The following is a 22,000-nucleotide window of genomic DNA, read 5'->3' on the forward strand; positions in this document are numbered from 1 at the left end:
TCTTGAACCATTTGATGTGAATACCATTTCTTCCCTTTAGTAAATACAAGTTAATTTTTTTCTCCCAAAGTTAAAGAAGTACATGTTACTGGTGTAGTTGAACACAAATTGTTATAGTGTTGTAGAGCTCTCAAAATGAATGAATGGGTTTAACTTTAAGGAGATATAATTGATAGTTGGAAAAACATTTGACATCCACTGGGTTTTCTTGTTGGAAAAACATCGACAGAACATCCGTTTTATTCTACATTTATTATGATGAAAACAAGGCCCTGTACAATCCACCTTCGCAGTGAGTACAATAATTATTTTACAATTTGTACACATTAGAACATGGTGCTAGTTAGGTTCCGCCCATTCAAAATGCAACCAAGGGGGGGAAAAAAAAAAAGTCCCGATTGAAACCCGCACCACAGGGACTTAGCCATTCAGAGAGCAGCCGCCATTGTGTGGTTACTCATACAGGCCTAAGTCATGTGTTGTGATGGACCAAAACATCTACGGGGCTTTCTAATTGTCTTATTCCCATGAAGGAGCCGGTAGCTAAAAGCGTGGTGGTTGAACCTTTGAAAAATAGTGAGAGAATGGCATTTAACAGTATAGGTGTAAATAATTGCTTTCAGGCATTGACCAACCTAAAATAACAGACAAGATTTCCAAAATAAATTAAGCACTCATCAGGTATCCTCAAGTACTCAAAGTGAATTTGACTGCCATCGCTGTAAGTCAAGTGAGCGCCAGTAAACACTTTGCCCTCTTTGCTCCATTTCACGTCCGAGAGGGAAAAAGAGTGTCTGTACAGCCATTGTTGTGCCACAAAACACAAACATAACACAGACAATTACAATTAAAACAGGGGCGTGAATTCAAAGGTTTTCTTAAGTCTCTGTGTAGCCACAACATGTCTGCTTAGTAACCATTGAGCAATAACACTCCTCTAACCTTTTGGTTCAAATACACTCTCAGAATTCTCTCCAAAGGCCACAAGAAACATACTTTTGTACAAAACTAGACCTTGCGGTCATTTCTGTTAGCAGAAGAAATCTAATATTGCTAGAAAACTTCCCCATCTCTTGCATGATTTTTTTTTTTCTCCTAACATTTTTTATGGAAGAAAAGTTAAACTTCCCAGTGTATCCCAGAATCAACGATGAGAGCACTTCCCAGTTCATTCAAACGCATAGCAGTCCACAAAAACAAGGCTTGCAGTTTCTCCCGACTCTATGGTGCACTGACTTCACGCGGTTTACGCTACATAGGTGTAGACTTTGCGGTCCTCTGGCGTTCGCGCCAAATACTCCCTCTCAATGAGTCCTTCAATACGCTTCTTGATGACTACAGGACTGGGGAGGAATCGTGCTCGCAACTGCTGTGTGACCTGGGAAGTAAAACAACAAACACACACACAAAACAACACAGTGAGCACTATGTCTTTCATCCTGCGGAGACTAACGCTGAAAACTAAACGGAAACTCTCAAGTCACTTTGAGCCAACGCACCTCTGCTACTAAGACATTGTGCTGCATCTTCTTCCTAGACTTCATGATGCGTACAATAGCAGCTTCAATCTCGTGCTTCCTGTCATCATCCACCTTCTGTCGAGTCTCTTTTCTCTCTGGGTCAGACTCCCCCTGTTTGGCAGCCACTAGAGGGCGCAAACGACAAATGTCAAGGCAAGAATCATGACTCCTCATTGTGGAAAAGATGATGTCATGTGGTCCGTAAGAACAGCGCTTATTTACTTGATGGGCTGACATACCTGTCTGGATTTTGACCCGGTGCAGTTTGGAGGTAAACTGGTCATTTACTGTAAACACATGGCCATTCTCAATCTCCTTGGACTTGGGCTCCTTGGTGAGGACTCTCTGAGTGGGCTTCCCGCAGGCCAGTGACTGCAGCGCCCGAACCAGCTCCCTCTCCGGAATATCCGTCTCCTGCTGGATCTCCTACAGGGTTGGGAGAACAACAGACCGATAGACGCATTAGAGTTCCGAAGTAAAGTCCAAAAGTTGCAGTAAATGTTTGATTTATGCTCTTAAGGTTGTGTAACCAAATAAAAAAGAGAGAGAAAAACAATTACCTCAAAGGTGGACTTCTCTCTGTTGTTGAAAAGCATGAGGATGGTCATCTGGAAGGTGGACACCTGCAAAATGTGCTTCCTGGTGTTGGAACCAGTTACCTGGGCTCCCCCAACGCCGACCTCTGACCCATCCTCCTGTTGACACAACATCTGTTATCGCTTCAAAAATGTAAAATACAGCTATTCATTTTCTCTTAACCCTTCCCCCACCCTTTTAATAAGAGTTAACACTTATTTTTGTCAAAAATAGTTACCTATAAGCAGAGTGAAAAATGATCTCACAGGTGCCCAAATCTAGCTGACGCACCCAGCCCTTTCAGTGCACATATGACAAAATGAGATGGATAAATGGAGGCCGATAACAATTATTGTTTGTGACTTAGTTTGGCAAGAAACATTTTGGCAATAAACTAACACGGGAACGCCAATGATACAACGGTGTTACATTTAGAACCTGAATATGACTCAGACGAATCATTTGGCAAGAACAAGCACACATTAGGCTGCCTCTAGGAAGGACATACAAATTAGATGCATGTAATCCATCATCTATGTGACCAAGAACAAAGCGTGAGAAAAATCTGTCCTTTTGGCTACTGGATTACACAAGAACGCCGTCTAGAACAAAACCAAAACATGGAACGACTGTTTCAGAAACACCATGGGCTGTAAATGTCCAAAGACGAAATGTGGTAAGTCAGCCAACTTGAGGGCCTTTGACCCCCCTATGCTTTCGGTTTTAAGTAACATTGCCCGTTTTACATATTACAAGTGTCACATACCTTTTTGATGGGCCCGTAGAAGGTGGCGTTTAGATCAGCGGAGCCCATGTGGTGCTGCAGTGTTAGTTGTCTACCGCTGTGTTTGCCAAGATAAAACCTACAAGCAAGATCAAGTCACACAAAATGAATGTCAAATAGTCACTGTGGCTTCAGGAATCTCATTTATCAAGCTCCACTTGGTTGTACAATCTAATCCAACCAATCACCTGCTTCAATACAGAGTAGATTTGCGTGAAACTGAAAAAACACTCTGGCCGAGACAGGATGTTTAGCACAGACAAAGCAAATGACTTGTTCAACGGACTGACCTTCTGAAGACTTCAAAAGCATGTCGAGGTGAAGGAGGGATGTTGCATTTAGGTGTTGCCGACTGTGTCGGCCAGTAACCTGTTGTCAACACCCTCACAGTAAGATCGACGCCGCCGAGAGACACCTGAGGTTACAACACAGATTGACAAATCATTTTCCATGGAAAGGGGCCCCGCGCAAAACACTGGAAAAATTGTTACAAGCTGCTTAAGTCAATCACGTTTAATATTCATGTCTTCATTTGAAGCTATATTAATTACATCTTAAAAAATAGGCAATCATATCAAAGACATTGTAGCACTATTTAATTCAACGGTAACAAAGCTGTTGCTAATTGGGACACATAAGATTCACCACAACCTGCATAGCATCCTCAGTCCGATTCTCATCTTTCCCCACACTGCATTCTTGTGTGTAATTTTCAAATCGCATTGGCTGTGATTTGGACAAAAAAAGTAAAAGAAAAAGTCTGCTTCATTTTGGTTGGTCAATGGGCTTTACTTTTTATATACCACATGTTGATTTTTTTTACTCCTTTATATGGTGTATAGATAAGTTCAGATCTTAAGAACTGCCTTACACACACACGCACGCACGCACACACATACATATATATACACACACACATGCACACAATTTTACATGAACCATGTAAAGTTAAAGTGATAAAACCATAGGTATGTTTGCATTATTTTAGTAATCTGATTTATAACTTCAACTGTTATTTAAGCATCACTTATTTGTGACTGCTTAAAAGACTGCAGGTCAAAGTATTTAGTAAACTAAACTCCAATTGAAGAAAAAAAATCATATGCATTCATTATATGTGGGAGAGAAGGATAGGGTTAACCCTAAAACTTTATTCTAGCGAAAGCTGAACCAGTAAGACTAAAGTATTTATTATTAATAAATTTGAATTTGTTCATTCTCATGCATATTTTTTGTTTGTTTGTGGAAACAGGACACTGAGAAAAAAAAAACACACACACACACACACACATTAAATTACTAATCATACAATTGAGGGGGAGAACAAAAGCCAAACAGATTATTTTTCTAAATCAGCCATAGTGTCAATGCATGGAAAAGATCAAGCAAAATAAGTGATAAATGTGCAAAAAAATTCAACATCCACATGGTAGATATGGTACATTACGCTACAAGACCTGTCTGTGTGATTATAAAAGGCAACAGTGAATAGTGGCGTTGTGCTTCTGCTCACCCCGGCTGTCTGCAGATGTTGTCTGAACTCATCCATAGTAGTGTTGGAGATACTCATATCTCGGAACATGCCTTCCAATTTAGATGTGAACTGACAGCCACACTCAGTCTGAAAAAGGAAGACCAAAAGGATTAAGCTAAGAAATGATACCGTAATATCGCATTTGGGATAGATTTGTTTGATAGATCTTTTCTCAGACCAAGACCAATTTGAGTACTCAACTCCTGAGATCTCACAAGATACAAACTAAGAAAGACCATTAAATCTTCTGATAGGGGAAAAGGGGAAAAATATTGTACATAAGACATCATTTAAAAGAAAGACTCTTTGCTTAGTTTTGACTAAAAGCAGCCAATCTGTATTATAGAATTGACATAAAAAATAAAACAATTCACTTTAAAATGGCCAAATAAAAAACGTGGAAAATAAAACTGAGTTTTAGTCTTTCTTCAAAATAAATTGTGGAAGTTGAAAATAGGACAGAACTTCAACTGTTAAGCATGACAATTTGACGTTGGCATGTAAAAAAAAGTTCTGTTTCCTGTACTGACTTGAACAAGAATAAAATACATTATGAAAGCACTGAATGAATGAAGGAATGAATAAATATATAAATAATGAAATCAATATATATTCTTCTCGGTACAGTATATTCGTCATCTACCATGACGGGAAATCATCATGCCACCCAATTTGAGTGGACAGATACATGTAAGATGTTAAAAGAACACTAATTAGTCAATCTAACAGCATTACAATAAACCTTAAAAACATACAGTAGATCGACGTATTGAAAACCAATCACTTGGAAATAGTGTCTGTGTGCTATTTAGCCACAAATCAAATCTTCTGTCCGTGTTGGTATATGTCACACACCTTGAGTTTGGAAATCATGTTCTTCTCTGAGTCATCCGAGACACTCTTGTTGGTGAGCAGCCTGCGGGCCAGATGCTGCTTGTAGTACCTCTCAAACACATCCTTTTCTTGCATGAAACGGAACAACACCATGGCCTTATCCAGTATGGACTCCACCTCCTGCTCTGACAGCTGCAAAAAAGAAAAACACAATGAACGAGAGTGCCTGGGTAAAGTGCGGAGACAGGATGCCTTTTGACGGTCTCACCCCTTTGACTCCTTTTTTCAGTTTGTCATCGATAAAGAGTGAGAGGTACTCAGGCGAGCGTGAGTTGAGGTTGAGGAAGTACTCAAAGTCGCCAGCAATGGTTTGTTTGAAGAGGCGGTCGTTATTGAAAGATTCCTGAAGGAAACGGTCAAACCGCAACTTCAGGTCCAGGAGGCCCTGTGAAAAAAGAGAAGCGTGAGATCAGACATAGAAAACATCTTAGTGTTTGAAGGCCACAAAAAGAGGGGCACTGGATTCCAGTTGGATTATGTTTTGCGGTTTAGAGGCGTCTTCTCATCTCAGGCTGGACTTGCATGCAGTGGTGAGCTTGAACAAAACACATTTTTTCATCTTGACTTGCCTTGTTTCTTTACGACCACAGAGACTCATTGGGTATCAAACTCATCACAAGTGTACATAATTATTACAAAAAAATTAAGTTATGGCACTAGATAAATTACTGGAACGTTTTATGACAATGCTACATAATTATTACAACAATTTTAAGTGCGACTTGATTAACAGCACTCTGTTCAATAAAAATTCCATTGCACTCTATTATTCTACATAAACAATGACATCACCCCCCCCCCCCTTTTTTTTTCAGATATGAAAATTGTAAGTTCGAGTGTCATGTGTCCCAGCCCAGCCCTGTCTGCTGCAAGTTGTACCTGAATATAGTCCACAGGGTTCTTCCCTTCTCCCTCCTCTGAGACGAGAGCCTTGCCTTGCTCCCGAAGGTATGAGCTCATACACTCACACATGGTCTTCAGTCCATTTGGAACGCGACTGAACAGCTTGTACATACATGCCAGATCTGGAGATTGACATTGCACAGAACCCCCACCCACATACATTAGAAGTAAATTCTTTGTAGCAAAGAGGATGCATCTTTTAACCCTCTTACTCCTGAAGTGTCAAACACCAGTCCATAATGACGTGTGTCCTGCATGTTTTCCGAGGTGTTCTTTGCAAAACGCCTGATTTAAATGATCAGATCATTATGAAGCTCCTGCAGAGCTCGCTGATTATTGAGATGACTAGCTCATCAGGGAGCTCTGCATGAGCTTCATAATGATCGGATCATTTGAATAAGGTGTTCTGCAAAGAAAAACCTGTAAAACATGCAGGACACAGGCCATTGTGGACAGGACTATCACTGATCAGGAGGGTTATATACAAACAGGTTAGTCATTTGAAAATTCAAATTCTGGATACAATTCCTGAATTGTGAGGTTTTACTGACACTTTATTCTATAGTAATCCACCTGGACATTTCACACTTTAAATGTGAAAGTATTGGCGCCAGTGACATATGCAGATCACCTAACAAACTATTTTGAAGGAGTATGTGTATTTGCAAGCTGTACTTAAAGTAGTAAAATATAAGGGAATTTAATCAGAGGACTGTACTCATGACTGCATATTTGGAGGTTGTCCATTAGTAGATACGCAAGCGAGTTGACCGTTGTTTAAGTGTTGTTGTGCAATCAAAGCGCATCGCTTCTATGGATTTCACAACTGGCATATTTTCAAAATCACAGTCAATTATTTTAAATGATTACAATGACTACCATACAGTTGCTTTCAGCAGCAACCACACTAGCCACCATCAAGACACAAATATAATACATACAGTATACAAATTGGTTTTACATCAACATTCAACCGTGTTTACAATTTTTCTAAATATCGTAGATGAATATGGCCATTGGGATTTTGAAAATTCACACACAAAAGCTCACTCATTAATTATCACAACTCACAGCAAAGCAAAGAGCAAAGGCGTACGCATACCTGTTACTCTATTATAGTGTTGTCAAACCATTGCATGCATGGTCGGGTTTGTATATATGAGTTTATTACCCGAAGGATCCAAAGTAGGTTTATATATGTACTGTAGTTGCTTTGTAGGTGGAAGTGGAACTGTCATATGGTTTGCTGTGCTGTCAGTGCACCTGGGTATTTTATAAAAAGAAAATAAACGAAACCACGATGGAGAGGAGTTCACGTACCGTCAGTCTTGCCATTCTTGAGCATGTGGACCAAACCAGAATTCTCCATCTCCACAATGGTCTTCATGTGCTTGGATATGAGCTCCCTCTCCACTACCTTGACAATGGGTTCCTCAGTGGATTTATCCAGACAGTGCATCACCCGCTCAATCTCCTCATTAATCCTGGCTTCAACCTTCTTTATGTATACGCTTGCACTGTTTTCTGCAAGGAACTTCTGGCTCTCCATCTAAGAGAAACATGAAATGCAAAGTGGTCTTAGACTCTAGTCCAGGTTACTTTTTTTTTTTACTTAACTTGAAATCTTGTGTCAGTGAGCCTTATAATTAGGTGCGCCTTGTGTATGAATGTCAAATTGAAGTATGATCAAATTGGACTCTTTTGCTGTATCTGTTTTTCTCCTTGTTCCTTATAACCTGATGCACCCTATTTAAGGAGATTTCCAAAAATATATCTGTTCATTGAGACAGTGCCTTACGACTCAGTGTGCCTTACAGTAAGAAAAAAAAAAAAATACGGCTTGTATAAAATTACAACCCTATCAATATAGGAATTTTAATGTCGTTGCCAGTAGAGGGAGGCTGATATAGTAGATCGGTCGAAATATGAAAGAAATAAAAAAATAAAAAAGAACTTTGATGTACTCAGTCCATCTACTGTACCATGCATTAAGACAAGTTCTTATAAAAAAAAAACAACAACAAAAAAAATGTTTCAAGAAAAAGAAGCTAACACTATTAAATTATAAAAGCATGTTAGCAACAATTATATATTCATATTTAATAGTGAGCAATTTTTGAAAATTATACATTTGATTATTAACATAAGGAAATTCATGTTTGAGCAAAAAAACAAAAACAAAAAACTAATAAAGTAAAAATAGTGAATACAAACTTAGTTTTAGTTCCACCCTGACGTACAAGGATCTTAGTCTCAGTCAAGATCTATCACTATACTTCGTTGACACATATTACAACATCCCTGAAATGGTGCTTGTGTTCATCAAAAGGCGGTACAGAAAGTGCACAAAAAACAGAGCAAATATCCGAGGGCAGGGAGACTACAATACGAAAAAAAAGTGACTAGCAGCGCACGAATAGGTAGGGTTACAATGTCAATCTGTTTGACGAACCTGGAAAAACTCTGCAGACATTTCCAGGAAAGGTGCTTCAAAGTCCTCTTCATACACTGATCTGCCTTCAAGACCAAGGATCATCAACATTTGACAGGCATTTCTGATGGCGCCCCTGTTGGATATTAGAAGCAGACCAAACATTAAATTGATCGTCACTGGGCCAAAATACCTTCTATTTACTCAAAGATGAGGTCACTGAATCCACAAAATTAATTTTCATCTTCTACCTGTCAACCACCTCCCCCTTCCTTTCACGTGCGATCATGTCTAGTAAGGTTTGTCGTAGGTGGTCTCTGATACAGCCGTAGCGAACGACCTGATCGCGAAATATGATGAGACCCAAGTTGTAGACATTTTCCACGTTATTCTGCTGCACATAAACTCGGTCCTGCGAAGACGTAGGGAAGAGGAGGTTCGTTTTTGATGTTAATACTAAGAGGCAGGCACTCTCAAAATGCTCAGCGAGGCTCAGAGAAAACATTATCAGCTGACCATATACATCAGGATGTCCCGGATCATCACCATTGCAGTCTGATGGTCATTCCAAGCCTGATTGAGGGTCTGGAGGAAGTTATTGTTCAAGGAGTTGAGGACATCTTCTCGGACCTTTTGGGGGTGGGAGACGCACAATTATTTACATATACATTCTTTTCTTTTTCTTTGTAGAGATGACACCTTGCTGTATCTTACAACTCACGAGCAAACATTCGGCAGTGTGATAGGAGTCCCTGCAAGGTGACTCAGCACAAAGGAAGGAGGGAGAAAAAGCAAACGTCAAGCTAGGTTTTAAGGGCATGCTGACCTCCCCTTTTTCTTTCCTACAAGAGTGTTGATGAATAATCACAGGTGCTTCTTCTGTTTCATGAGCACATACTGATAAATCTTTTCGCATCCACATCTAAATTTACTGCTGAAAGATTTGACTGTCTTGACTCAGCAGCCAAGAGAAATAATTTTATGTATTAAAGAAATGGAAAAAGTATTCTATGATTTTTTCTTTTTCTTTGCCATTGCTTAGGTTTTAAAGATATGGTTTACTTTCTCTGTCGGCCAAAAGAAAATCATTGACAAAATAGGAAGAGATAGGAATAATCTGACAACCAAAATAAATGAATAATATACACTACAGTGAGCCCCTGCTAGTTACACTGGCTAGAAACCAAGCTCTGCCAGAAATTATGATAATCAGCAAGTAATTGACTTCGACAAAAAGGTTCATAATTGTATCTGACACAGAAGGCCAATTGAGTTATTCAGACAATAACAGAGGATATACTCACATGAATAAATAATAACTCAGCTAATAGGGAAAATTTGTGATTGTCAATCCACAAATGTGCAGGACTTCAAAATAAAGAGCAAAAATGTTTGCAGAGGGAAACACAAACTAAATAGCAGTGACATTTCATGCACTGAAAATGCATTTACACACACCTGGGGATGCTACAAATGAAAGCTGTGACTTATGTCTGTAGTGTTGTCAAATTAGCAACAGTTCGCTCAGCCAATTTTGATGTGAATGAAACCTGCTGTGCTTGACGATAGTAACTGCAGAACACTTAAATATAAAATTCTAGATCAATCGAAACATGGCCTGCAGAATATTGACATTTTGGCAAAAAGGGCCATGGGTCCTTTGAACTCTTATATCTCATACATAAAGGAATTCCAACAAGGATACCAAAACTGTAATATTGAAACAGTTAACCCTAGACATAACGGATGTTCAAAATTTTAGTAAAAATTTTGTCTCGATCACATGATCCACAAGATACATTTCAAGGCCATATTATCAATCACAAGGTGAAGTTCCTAAAATATGCACCAATCATCTAAATCAGGCGTAGGGATCTCCAGTTCATGTAGAGACGGAAGCTGTCTCTTTTGACTGTCTCCCAGTCACCACACACCTGATTCAAAAGATCATCTTATCAGCAATCTCCCTAGAAGCCTGATAATTATCCTGAATTAGTTGTCAATGTCAGGGATACTAGCACACTGGCAGACTGGTTAGCATGTCTGTCTCACAGTTCAGTGGTCACGGGTTCAATTTCAGGTTGCCCTGGCTTTCCTGTGTGGAGTTTGCATGTTCTCGCCATGCTGGCGTGCGTCTTATTCCTCCCACATTCCCAAAACATGCATGGTAGGTATATTGGACACTCTGGATTGCCCTTTGGCGTGATTGTGAATGTGAATGGTTGTTTTTGTGTGCATGCACTGCCATAGGCTGGCAACCAGTATAGGGTGTCCTCCATCTGCTGCCCGAAGACGGCTGGGATAGCTGTCAGCAAGCAAGCGACCCTGGTGGGGAAAGGCGGCTAAAGAAAATGTATGTATGTATGTCAGCGATACACTCAAAACAAGCATGATACGGCTCGAGGAACCGGAGTTCTCTGCTCCTGCTCTAAATTAATAAATTGCAGATTTGGAAAACTTATTGAATTCCCTTTGTCTAAAATTTACATTGCCTAATTGCAATAAATACAATAGCTACACACAGAGAATTGATTGCTCTTTCAAAACTAATCGATTGTAATATAGACCAAAAAGAGGTTTGGATGATGGCTTGGCCCTCGGCAACCGTTTCAGCATCTGTTGTGGCCCTTTTGCAAAATTTCTTGCCATATACTGTACTTCGATGCATCAGTACCAAGATGGATTCGGCCCTCAATATGTAGACTGTTTATTAGCCAGCCGTTTCATTTTCCCACTTTACATTTGGCCATCTTACATGAGCCCAGGCACAGAAAAGCCAGTGGCATTTGTGTTTTGTTTTTTAATGGCTTCGTAGTCACATAGTGGAGTTTTAAGTTGCACCCAAAGATGTAGCGCGTAAAGATGTAAAGATGTGTCTTTACTGACACTTACTTTTTACTTACTTTTTTTTTTTTTTTTTAAGTTTTGCTGAGCCCTTGTGGTGATATCTTTTACACTTTGGGATTTGCTTTTGATGCAGTGCCACCCAAAGGATCAAAGGTCATGGGCATTTTCATCCATGAAGCTTACATGCAGTTATTTTTCCAGATTTTCTGAAACTTTTGATATTTTATGGATTGCGGACAATGAAGTCCCTATATTCCTTGCAATTGTATGTTGAGGAACATTGTCCTTAAACTCTTCACCTATTTTCTCACACACTTGTTCACAGAGGTGAACATCACCCTATTTTTCACAAACACCATACATACATACATATGTGCACAGTGATGCACTTTACTCACCGCAGCAGCAAGACCACCTTAGTGATAAGTAAGGCATTGGTGTTACTTTGCCACTTGCTAAAGCAAGCCTAAATTGAACACATTGATTTTTCCGTGAGCTAAACCAACATGTTGAAAGTCAGACGGAGCACAGAGCCACACTTTTGGAAAGAGGAGGAAACTAGTTTACTACTGTGGTGAGTGATAGATATGTGTTTTATTGAAATTACAAAGTAAAAAGAATGATAACAGCTGTTTGTGTCTCAATGGTATCCATACGTAGCTGTTTTGATTGAGGTAATGTAATTACCATAACTCTGTCCACTGGCACATCTATTTGGAATATTGTGAAAATTTGAAAAACCACATTACATGGGTATTAAGTTAACACATTATTGACCAATCCAAACTTTTAAAAATTGCTTGCTCTTTGGTGATGCAAACAATAAAGGCCCAATGCCTTTTAAGGTCTCCTGAAAAAGTGATGTTTTCAGAGGTATAAGGATTCCAGTTGACACAAGTGATATAATCACTGGAGTATATTCAATACTTGGGATCCTCTGGACCTATTTTGTATAATTTTCACTCCAGACACTTAATAAACTTCCTCCTATTTTTCTTTTCAAAGTTGGATACACTTTGCTTTAATATGGTTCCAGACAGATTTCTGTGAAGTGTAATTAATCGTGAAAGACAGCACTTAATTCTGCTGTTTCATAACGTGAAATTTGCCATGGTTTGTCCGAGTCTTGCAGGTTCCACTCTGTCAAACCAATGCACTAAGTTGATCGAATCTTTAACCACTAACAAAGGAAGAAAAGGAATAAGTTGTATCTATATTTCGTACCACAACCTATGTGGTCTTCACTAACAGAGAGTTACTTGTTGCTCATTGAACTTCTCAAAAACAAACATATTGCTTTCTAATTAATCATTCTACAAATGCAATAAGGTGACAACTTTTTACCAGCTTTTGTCAAAACCATTTGTAATCACAGGTTGTGTTGATCTTACTTTATTGATCAGATGTTCTGTGACAACCTCCCGCAGACCGGTGTAAAGCTTCTCTCCATGTTTGTGGAGCACCATGGTATAGGCATTCCTGTAAAGCTCCTCAAAGCTCAGTCCACTGTTGTTCTTCCTCTGAATTTCCTGAATGGCATTCTTCAGGAGGTCCCATATATTGTTCACATACTTCTCATCCATTGTCATCTGAAAGGTAATGGGACATTAATATTATTATTTTTTAATGCCAACATTCACAAGTGAAACTTGAAGTTGTCTTTTAATGGCACCCAAAGTGCCCTCTTTGGAGTATTTTGTACACTGAGATTCCATCCATTTTCCATTATTGTTCATCCTCAATAGGATCATGGGTGTGATTGAGCTTATCCTGGCTCACGGACTTCAGGTAAGATGTGGGGCACAACAACATACGCAATTAGGTGTGTCTCGATACAACTTTTTTTTCCCTTTTCACTTCCAATACAAAATTGCAATAACGAGGACTGTCTGACATTGATTGGATATGCAGGCAGAAATTATATGTCCTTTTATTTATTTTGTTTTAAGTATGAATTGTTAAAAGAGTTTCAATCAAGTTATACCAGGGGTCACTAACCTTTCTGAAACTAAGATCTACTTCTTTGGTATTGAGTAATTCGAAGAGCTACCAGTTTATGTGAAGACTCCGATCATGGTAATGAGTTTTCACAATAATCAAGGAACTGCTGTAGTAAACATGTAACTCAAGTGTAATATGTAATAAAATGTAATACATGTATAATTGTTTGTAAAATTCATAGTGAATCACAATGTTCTAGCTCTTGTAAGCTATTTGTATAACAGGCCTGTGGGCAACTCATGTGATCTTTGGGGGCTACAAGCACCACGTTGGTGACCCCTCAGCTATACTATTCATCTAGCCATCCATTTTCAATAGTCGCTTAACCTCACGAGGGTCGCAGGCTTACTGGTGACAATCCCAACTGGCTTCGGGCAGCTGTACTATTCAAACAAAGAATATTTTCACCAACAGGAGGTATGAGAAAATATGACCCAATTATTCCAAACATTTGGGTTGCCTAAATTCAGCCTTAGACAAGAAAATACACTGAATTGTAACAAATCCAAAATAAACTGACATGCCCTAAAAAATAACCCCAATAAATACAAGGGAATCAAATATTGTAAATTTGAGGTGTAGACTGATTTAATCCATTACAGTTTTTTATGTTTTTTTTTGGGGGGTGGGGGTGGTATCAGACAATATAAATGCACGATTGGGACACGATTATATGCAAACATACAACTAAGTCACAATTTAGTGCTTGAGTAACAAAACAAACACGGTTAGGGAGTTTTCACATTCAATGGTCAAGAATTAAGGCTTGACTCCGAAATTATTAATTATTGCAACCTTTCTTTTTACTAAGGGCCTACCACTCATTTGTACACAACAAAAGTGCTAACTTCAAAGACGTTTTTGCTCCAGGAAATACTGCCAATGAGAGCGCACTTACATCACAGTTATGACTCATTTTAATTATACTAAGAATGGATTCCTTCTACTAGTACACAGACAATGATTAGTCACAAAATGAACTGTTTGTGAGCGTGTTACTTTCATATGCCTGTTGTGACAGAAACAGTCTATAAGTAATCATTTTGGAAGAAAATTGACAATAGCGAGATGAGGGTATTGGAAATATTTACTGTACAGTCAACCCCCACTATTCACAGGGGATTGAAATGTTTTATTTTGCGGATCCAATCAATGGTGTGATCGATCGATCAGCAAATTATATTGACCTAGCGCACTTGTTTTGTAAAAAAATTTAACAAATCTGCCAATCTGTGTAAAGTGTACGTTACAAATTAAGGCCAGTCCAATTTCGAACCTCCACCTCAGGACTGTTAAATTAATTGCCAATATAGGCTAAATACTATCACGATTTAGCCAACAGTGATGTCCTTTTTGAGTGAGCAGGGATCAACCTTAAGTGAGTCTTGCCAAAAGGCAAGCCAAAACATAAGAATGTATGATGCCAATGGCCCTTATCTACAGGTTCAACTTGATCAACTTAACAAGTTACCCAGGGTAACGCAATTCAAGACATCATTTGAACACCAACAGCAGCCGTCCATTTGAATGACATACAAGCACCCTCGGCCCGTTCCACGAATGAATTCCTATTTTATGCTAAATGAGGTCAGCTGGAGACGATGTCCCTCGGATGACTTGCAGACAAAGGGAGTGTCAGGTGGACGGATAAGATTCCTGCGACACCACTGCAATATGAAAATATCGATCCAATGAGTTAGGATCTCGTATCCATGGCTGCATTCAAAAGCCTTGAACTATGCTAACTGTTCCAATAATTGTTAGCATCGATCTAAATGTAGTGACGCTTGTTTGTTGTTGTATGTCGCTGACATTACAGCGCACGGACGTCAGTTAAAATACACGTTCACATCAAGTGATGTCGGCGCAGGGTATTTTATTGTCAAAGCCAAAAATAGACAAAATAACAAGTGTCACGAGTCAAGCTACCCGTTAGCGTCAACGACCCATCCGACCACCAAGCTAACGTTCGGGAGCTTTTGACAAAACAACAAACGGGGAAATATTTGGTGAAACTAGCGATTCGCGCGAACAACAATACACGCCTTTCACCGAAAGAGATAGAATATATGAGGGTAAAGACAACATTTGACTGCGCCACTGTTTACTCCTAGTCATGTACAGCTCAGCTGGTTAGCTTCTTAGCAAAGCAGCCAGCGGCCTGAGACCACGGTGACCGAGTCACCGCCTGGCGGGCAGACAAGGCATCGACTCCGGCGTCCACTTACAGGAAAGGCCCGTATCCTCATTTTGGTGTCCTTCTTCGTGCCGCCTTTGCTGAGATTGGACATGATTGCCTCGTCCGTGGGCTCTGTATTCACATTAAAAAGTTCTCCAGGGATGGACGAGGCGATTACTGGTTAGTGGAGCAGCCGACTCGCTTTCACTCGACCACGTAGTTCCGCGTCCCGGCGCAGTAAGTTTATTGTTGACAGCCAATTTCGCTAGTAGTACTTGGCTCAGCAATGGCGGACCAGCTACAAGTCTCATTCCGCAGAGCTCGCGCGTGGCAACTCTCGCGAGAATTGCAGCCAACATACGGTACGTCGTTTGCGACTAAGAATGTTGTTACGGTTTTAGATGCATTCAAACGCTCTTGATAGCTTTCATCTGACGTTTTTTTTAAAATTCATTTATTACATGCATTATTACACAAATTCCTTGCGTTACATCTGCAGCTCTGCAGTATTGTGGTAATTTGAAAGATTTCACATTATTATTAAACAAATGAGCTGTTGTGGGAAGTTCGAAATACTGTTCCGGTAACCCTTTTCAGGCATTTGTAAATCTGCTTTTACAAAATTTATTTTCTAACCACTTTTTTTTTTTTTTTACTTCTACTTTGAAAACAGCCAACAGTGCTCCTTTGTCAGGTTTGTCTATCAACCTGCCTAGATCACGACATAACCTTAAAGACGCGTATTCAACTACGTTTGGGGCGTTAGTGTTTGATAATGGTCGGGAAAAACGGGCAGAGCCGAGTAGCGTCACAGAGGGACGTGACGGTCAAACGTACGGAATTATAGCGAAAGATTTAGAGAAGCAGATATCCCCCGACAATCGCCTCAATCTACAGAATGTTTGGCTGTTGCCTCTAAGAATAATTTTGCAGGGATTACGTTATGTTGTGTGACAGCCTAATGTACACGTTTCTGCTGTTAAAATCTTTTAACAGAAACTCGCACTGAGGCTGTTTTTATGTTGCTAACGCTTTTAGCACTTTGTTCATTACTCTACCTTAAACTACACATTTATTTGTTCGTAATTATATGCCTTGGGTAAAAAACAAACGAACAAAAAAACGTTTTAATTACCGGAACTGATTGCGCATTTTCTTCATCATGACAGGTGCTTCTTTCTAACAAAACGTAATTGTGGTCCACTTTTGACTTGGCTGTGGCTATGACGGACGTTCATTAGTTTTGTAATACAACTGACATGTAGACTTTTACAAATGGGATGCCTGCCCCTTCTGTGTTTTTAAAAACACGGTCCGAGTCGTTCCGACCGTGTTCATTATTGACCATTCCACTGAAATTATAATAACATTGAAGCCTGGTTTAAAATAAATAAAAAATATATATCTATTCAAATGTATTTGTCTTTTGCGTATCCAATTAAGTTATCCCTTTTGCATCCGATTTTTTTCGACAAGTCTATTAGAACTGAAACTGAATATCGAAATTAATGCAAGACACTTCAAAAATAAAAAAAATATCCGCAAAACATTTGGAGACAGTAATGTTGACGCCTTTCATCACATTTATTCCACAAATGAACCAAACAAATGTCATCTGTCTTTTTTTCTTTTCCCAAATATGACTTTTGTTCAGTGAAAGTGAAGCTATAGCCCAGGCTCTCAGACTTTACAAAACAAAGAAACAAATGATACCCAATAACAAATCTTAACGGTATCAGATTACAACGGTATCAGATTACATTGGGTTTCTGTTTGTGCTAAATTATCAGAAAGCCAGAGTACATATAGCTTTGTTTTCTCCTGACTCTGAAGTTCTGATTGGCGGACTTGGGGGATGGGGACTCAAAAGAAGCACTTTAATTACATAGAAAATGTCCTATTGTAATAATACATAGCCTTCAAACCTTCCTATTTACAGCAATAATTTACCAGTGTTACCATGTAAGTCATGAATACAGTGTTCCCTCGCCACTTCGTGTGTCACTTTTTGTGGCTTCTGTGCGTCTTTTTTTTTTTTTTTTTTTCAAAAGACCATCAATTTCCAGCAGCGCCTACCAGATGTACTGCAATAACACTTCCATGCATAGTCCTAACGTGGAGTCTAAAGCAGTCTGACAGCCTTTCAGTACTTGATCTTGTTCAGCTGCAAATGAAGGCACTGTTGCTTAAAACTAGACCACTGCTCATCGTTCAATTTCTATAGAGTCGTGGCATTATACAAGTCAGTTTTGGCAACAACTTAGGCTCTCTCGGGCTCTCGCGATGCTGGTGGCCCATCTGATGCACTTATCTGCTGTAAAAGAAAAAAAGTTTGTTTGTGCCCAAAAAGAGACACATTCCTGTTTGGCTTCCGTACTATGGTTAGATCACTGGGCATGGGAAAGAAGGGTGACAAATGTTTTGTTTAACACACTTCATACACTTTATGTACGTACACTGTCCGTGGGGAATGACATTAATCATGAATGACGAGGGAACACTGTATTACAAAGGCCTTATCACTGAGTCATGTTGCTTTGTGACTGAGACATAAAAACTGGCTTCAAACACTGAAATAACATTTCAAAGCTGGCAATTATGTAACAGAAACAAAAATGTTTGACATAAAATAGCCCACATCACTACCTCATGATTAGAGAATGATTACTTAATTTTGCTTTTGACTCCGAAACTAGGCCAAGGAATCCAAATTCTTTACCTGGCAGAAATATCCCGGACTCTGTAAAAGCCGCACAATAGTGAGATCCTGACTTTCTGAGGCATTCTGGGATAAAAACAGTTACGCTTCACAGACTCTTCTTTCAAAAACCTCGAAAAACTTAAAACCTTTGAACATAAATTAACAAGAGGCAAGGGAAATTACATTTTCAGACAGGCAGACACTTCATATTGCACATGAAAAGGCAGGTATATGTGACATAGTAGCTTCAAATGAACTTACATGGTATAGAACAATGCAAAAGAATGTTTGAGTGGGGTAGTAACTGTAAAAACATGTAGTACAGTATATGCCCTTTGAAAAGATTTTAGTAGAAAAGACTCGGGCCAAGGCAGTCATCCCATGCTGTATTCCATTATAAGTAAAATACACCAACGTAACTGCCCATGACACACAAAGACAAACAGTACACTTATATACCCTGATTGCATTATTCTATACTTTTCTTCACTCCTGCAGGCATTATCAGGGAGATGATGATATCATTTTAAATACGCCAAAAAGACCGCACGAGCCTAATTGGATTCTCCCTCCCTCTCTCCCTGCTACCCACACAGCAGCTCTTTTCATGCACTCAATTGGTCATGAATTTGCTCCTATCCACGCACACACAGCCTACATACAGTGTTCACCATTACAGATAGTTATGTTGTGTAACTTAGTGGTTGGCTTGACAAAAGCTGCAGCATTTCCTATTCAAAACAAGGTATAGGTGGTGCAACGTTTAACAAAACTCTCAACGTTTCTAAATGAGGCACAATCTGAGAGCTGAAAAAAAAACAACCTTTCAAACTTTTCCTTTGGGAATAATGTCATTGATGGCTACATCTCTGATTCCTTTTTCCTTTACACTGGCAACACTTGGCCAGTAATAATTACCAAATGGTTGATTCATATTTCAAACCAATCAGGTGAAATGACAACAACTGAGGTCTTTACTGTACAAAGGTTATTTCACAAATATACATTGTCTGAGTGTGGTGGTCCTTCAGTCAACACACAGATAGTCAAGCTATGTCTATAACAAATACACAATAATAAACCGGCTCTTTTATTTCAGTTGGTATATATTCAAAGCTCTAAGAAAGGCAGCAAAGATGCACAATAAGGCAGATCCATATGACACACTTGGTGGAGCACGCTCAACTTTGGCTCATTTATACAACAGGTGGGATGGATCGTTTAAAGGGCTTCACTTTCTTCACCTCTAGTGGTTCTGTGAGGATAGTAACAAAAATGTTGGCAAGTGAGTGGTGAAGACTATATTAAAGTAGCTGTGTGGGTTTGAATTTGGACTTTTTTGTATGGTGTAACAGTAGGAGTGATTGTCAAACTGTTCTGTTCAAAGGCTAAGAAGTCAAAGCAAATTCCGTCCGTATGAAATACTGTACTTTGTAATTTGAATTCTTAAATACAAAAATATTCTTATTACCATGGAAACATGGGACCGCATTGTCATTTTGAATAAATTAATCGTGACATAAAAACGGAACAAGACATCACAAGCATTCTTAAGTTGACGGCAGCTGCTCGTGTGTGAACGACACTCGGCTAGTCAAATCAATATTCACCATCATGGAACGTGTCACTCAAATGAGAAGCACTTTATATTATGTTTACATGACAACACACGTGCCCCAGAAGGTTTGCGTAAAGATATTCATGTGTGTCAATGTGTTTGTACAATCTTAATCAGGATGAGTACTGCACGTATGAACTTGAAAATCATCTTGCTCCAGTTGTCACTGCAACACCTTCTGTGCTTGTGAACAGGGGACACGAGCAAAATGGAGCATGTGATCCTGAAAACCACTGCAGACGTTTCAGAGTGATTAACTTGTTGGATTTGATGAAAATGTTGTCCTGTCCGCCCTGCATGGCTGCAAAGCTCGAGCATGCCCAATTTTGAGGCCGCTAAAAAGTGTCCTCAGCCTCTCAATTGAACTTCAAAAAAACTTCACCACCCTTACGGGCTACTGGTGTCACTGGCCATGGCCCCCTTCGCAATCGTCAAGGCAGCCGTTAAGGCAGAGGTGGTCACTCCCGAAAGCGCCCTGGGACTGCAGTAACTCATATTCCTGGTCCAAGAAGTCTAGGCTGTTGTTGCTAGGCAACCCCCGGATGGTGAACTTGTGGGACACTTTGGTCCACTGCTCTCGATTCGCTGCCACTCTCTCGTAGAGCTCAGTGGCCCCAGGAAATAGTTCAGACAGCAACCTAATAAAAACACAATGAATTAAAGATGTCAGGTTCAAAGGTTAAGTGAAGCGTCCGCATCATTAAAAGCATTTTCATTGGTCCACTTAAGAGTAACTGAGATTAATTTGATAGTGGAATATATTTAATGCCCCTTACCGCCTAAGTGGGCACGTTGTTAGGTATAGGTATGCTTGTACTATCTCCTGTGATGCAAAACAAGAGCGCAAAAAAAAAAAGATAAAAAAAATCCACCTTTTCAACAAAATACTTGATTTTAATGTCAGAGGTGTTCACACCAATATACTGTACTGTATTACTGACACTATTGTGGCTCTAGTGATATCAAAATGAGATTTTTTGGGGGATTTCCTTATTGAGACAGACTTCAAATTCAATAACTACTGACTCAACTCATATGCTCATGCAAAAACAAAGTAAATTCAATGAAATAACTTAAAAGGGAAGTCAAGTAAAAGTAATATTTCCAATAATTTGTTCAACACACTACCATGAGCAACACACAGTATTCTGATTAATATTGTGGAATATGAATTAAGTAGCAAAACCCATCCGTTTTTATTAATCTCAGGAGTGGCCATTTTTATCTCTTGCTTTAGACTGAAAATGCTGTCAGATGCTAAGCGCTCAGGTAACGACCAATTTATGACTTAGATTAGGAACGACACATGAACAAACTCAGAAAACAGATTCAATAAATATTAGGAAAATGTTTCACTTTTACCGGAGTCATATTATACGACCGTTAAAGCACTCGTACTGTAGTACAATTTTTGGCAACTCTACCAACTTCTGGTGTCATCCACAGATTTTGGACAAAACAAGACTATTTTGACAAAATACTAGGTAGAGAGTATAGAATACATATTTTCAAATCCAAGGTGTAAAGCTAAGGTAAAAGTCTTCATAAAATCAATGCTTTAACTAGTTATTGACCCCCCCCCCCCCCCCAAAAAAAAAAAAAAGAAAAAGAAAAAAGAAAACCTTCCACCACTGCGTTGTTTACCTCAATGAGGGAAGAAAAATATTGCACTCTTCTCAGTATGCGTTTTATAGTGGCTATAAAGCATTTTCTTTGTAACTTGGATGTTACTGACCTGTGCAGTATTATGTACTGTACTAAACCAAGTACGGAGCCAAACGTTGCAGTCATAAGTGCAGCGCCACCTGCTATAAATATATTTGGCCACTTGAGGGCAGCAAGGTTTGAATCCAAATCCCAGTTGATCGTCAAACTGATCGGGTTCATGTGTTGGCAGACGAAGGTTGGAGTACTAAGCCAACTGAATCAGAGCCAAAATAAGCTTCCTTTAAAACAAATGTGAATCCAACGTTTATTCCCCTCTTCGGTTTATTCTGCCAAGCTTTGAGAAA

At 39.3% G+C, this 22,000-nt stretch overlaps 2 protein-coding genes across 9 annotated transcripts in view; both read right to left on the bottom strand.

Annotated features, from left to right (window-relative positions):
- Positions 1-233: 233 nt before the first annotated feature.
- On the bottom strand, positions 234-15,985 carry cul3b (cullin 3b). Of its 2 annotated transcripts, XM_088428423.1 has the most exons (17): positions 15,719-15,985; positions 12,881-13,078; positions 9,159-9,272; positions 8,894-9,054; positions 8,664-8,778; positions 7,532-7,760; positions 6,188-6,333; positions 5,517-5,693; positions 5,270-5,440; positions 4,394-4,501; positions 3,532-3,606; positions 3,171-3,295; positions 2,863-2,959; positions 2,081-2,215; positions 1,760-1,946; positions 1,500-1,645; positions 234-1,378 (listed from the first exon to the last, which is right to left on the bottom strand). In XM_088428423.1, the coding sequence occupies exons 1-17, from the start codon at positions 15,779-15,781 to the stop codon at positions 1,247-1,249; spliced, it is 2,379 nt and encodes a 792-aa protein (XP_088284549.1). In that variant the 5' UTR covers positions 15,782-15,985; the 3' UTR covers positions 234-1,246. The 2 variants fall into 2 exon arrangements, with proteins under 2 accessions (XP_088284549.1, XP_088284550.1); XM_088428424.1 differs by lacking the exon at positions 3,532-3,606 and having other exon boundaries at positions 15,719-15,984.
- A 1,247-nt stretch (positions 15,986-17,232) lies between these two features.
- Positions 17,233-22,000, bottom strand: part of pde2a (phosphodiesterase 2A) — a 197,284-nt gene continuing 192,516 nt past the window's right edge. For all 7 annotated transcript variants that reach the window (XM_088428419.1, XM_088428416.1, XM_088428417.1 and 4 more), the window contains one exon: positions 17,233-20,626. In XM_088428419.1, coding sequence (XP_088284545.1) covers positions 20,392-20,626 — 235 coding nt within the window. In that variant the 3' untranslated portion in view covers positions 17,233-20,391. The remainder of the gene's footprint in view (positions 20,627-22,000) is intronic.

The sequence above is a fragment of the Hippichthys cyanospilos genome, chromosome 11 (genome assembly GCF_059441005.1).
Source record: "Hippichthys cyanospilos isolate Australia breed blue-spotted pipefish chromosome 11, RoL_Hcya_1.0, whole genome shotgun sequence".
Classification (NCBI taxonomy): Eukaryota; Metazoa; Chordata; class Actinopteri; order Syngnathiformes; family Syngnathidae; genus Hippichthys; species Hippichthys cyanospilos.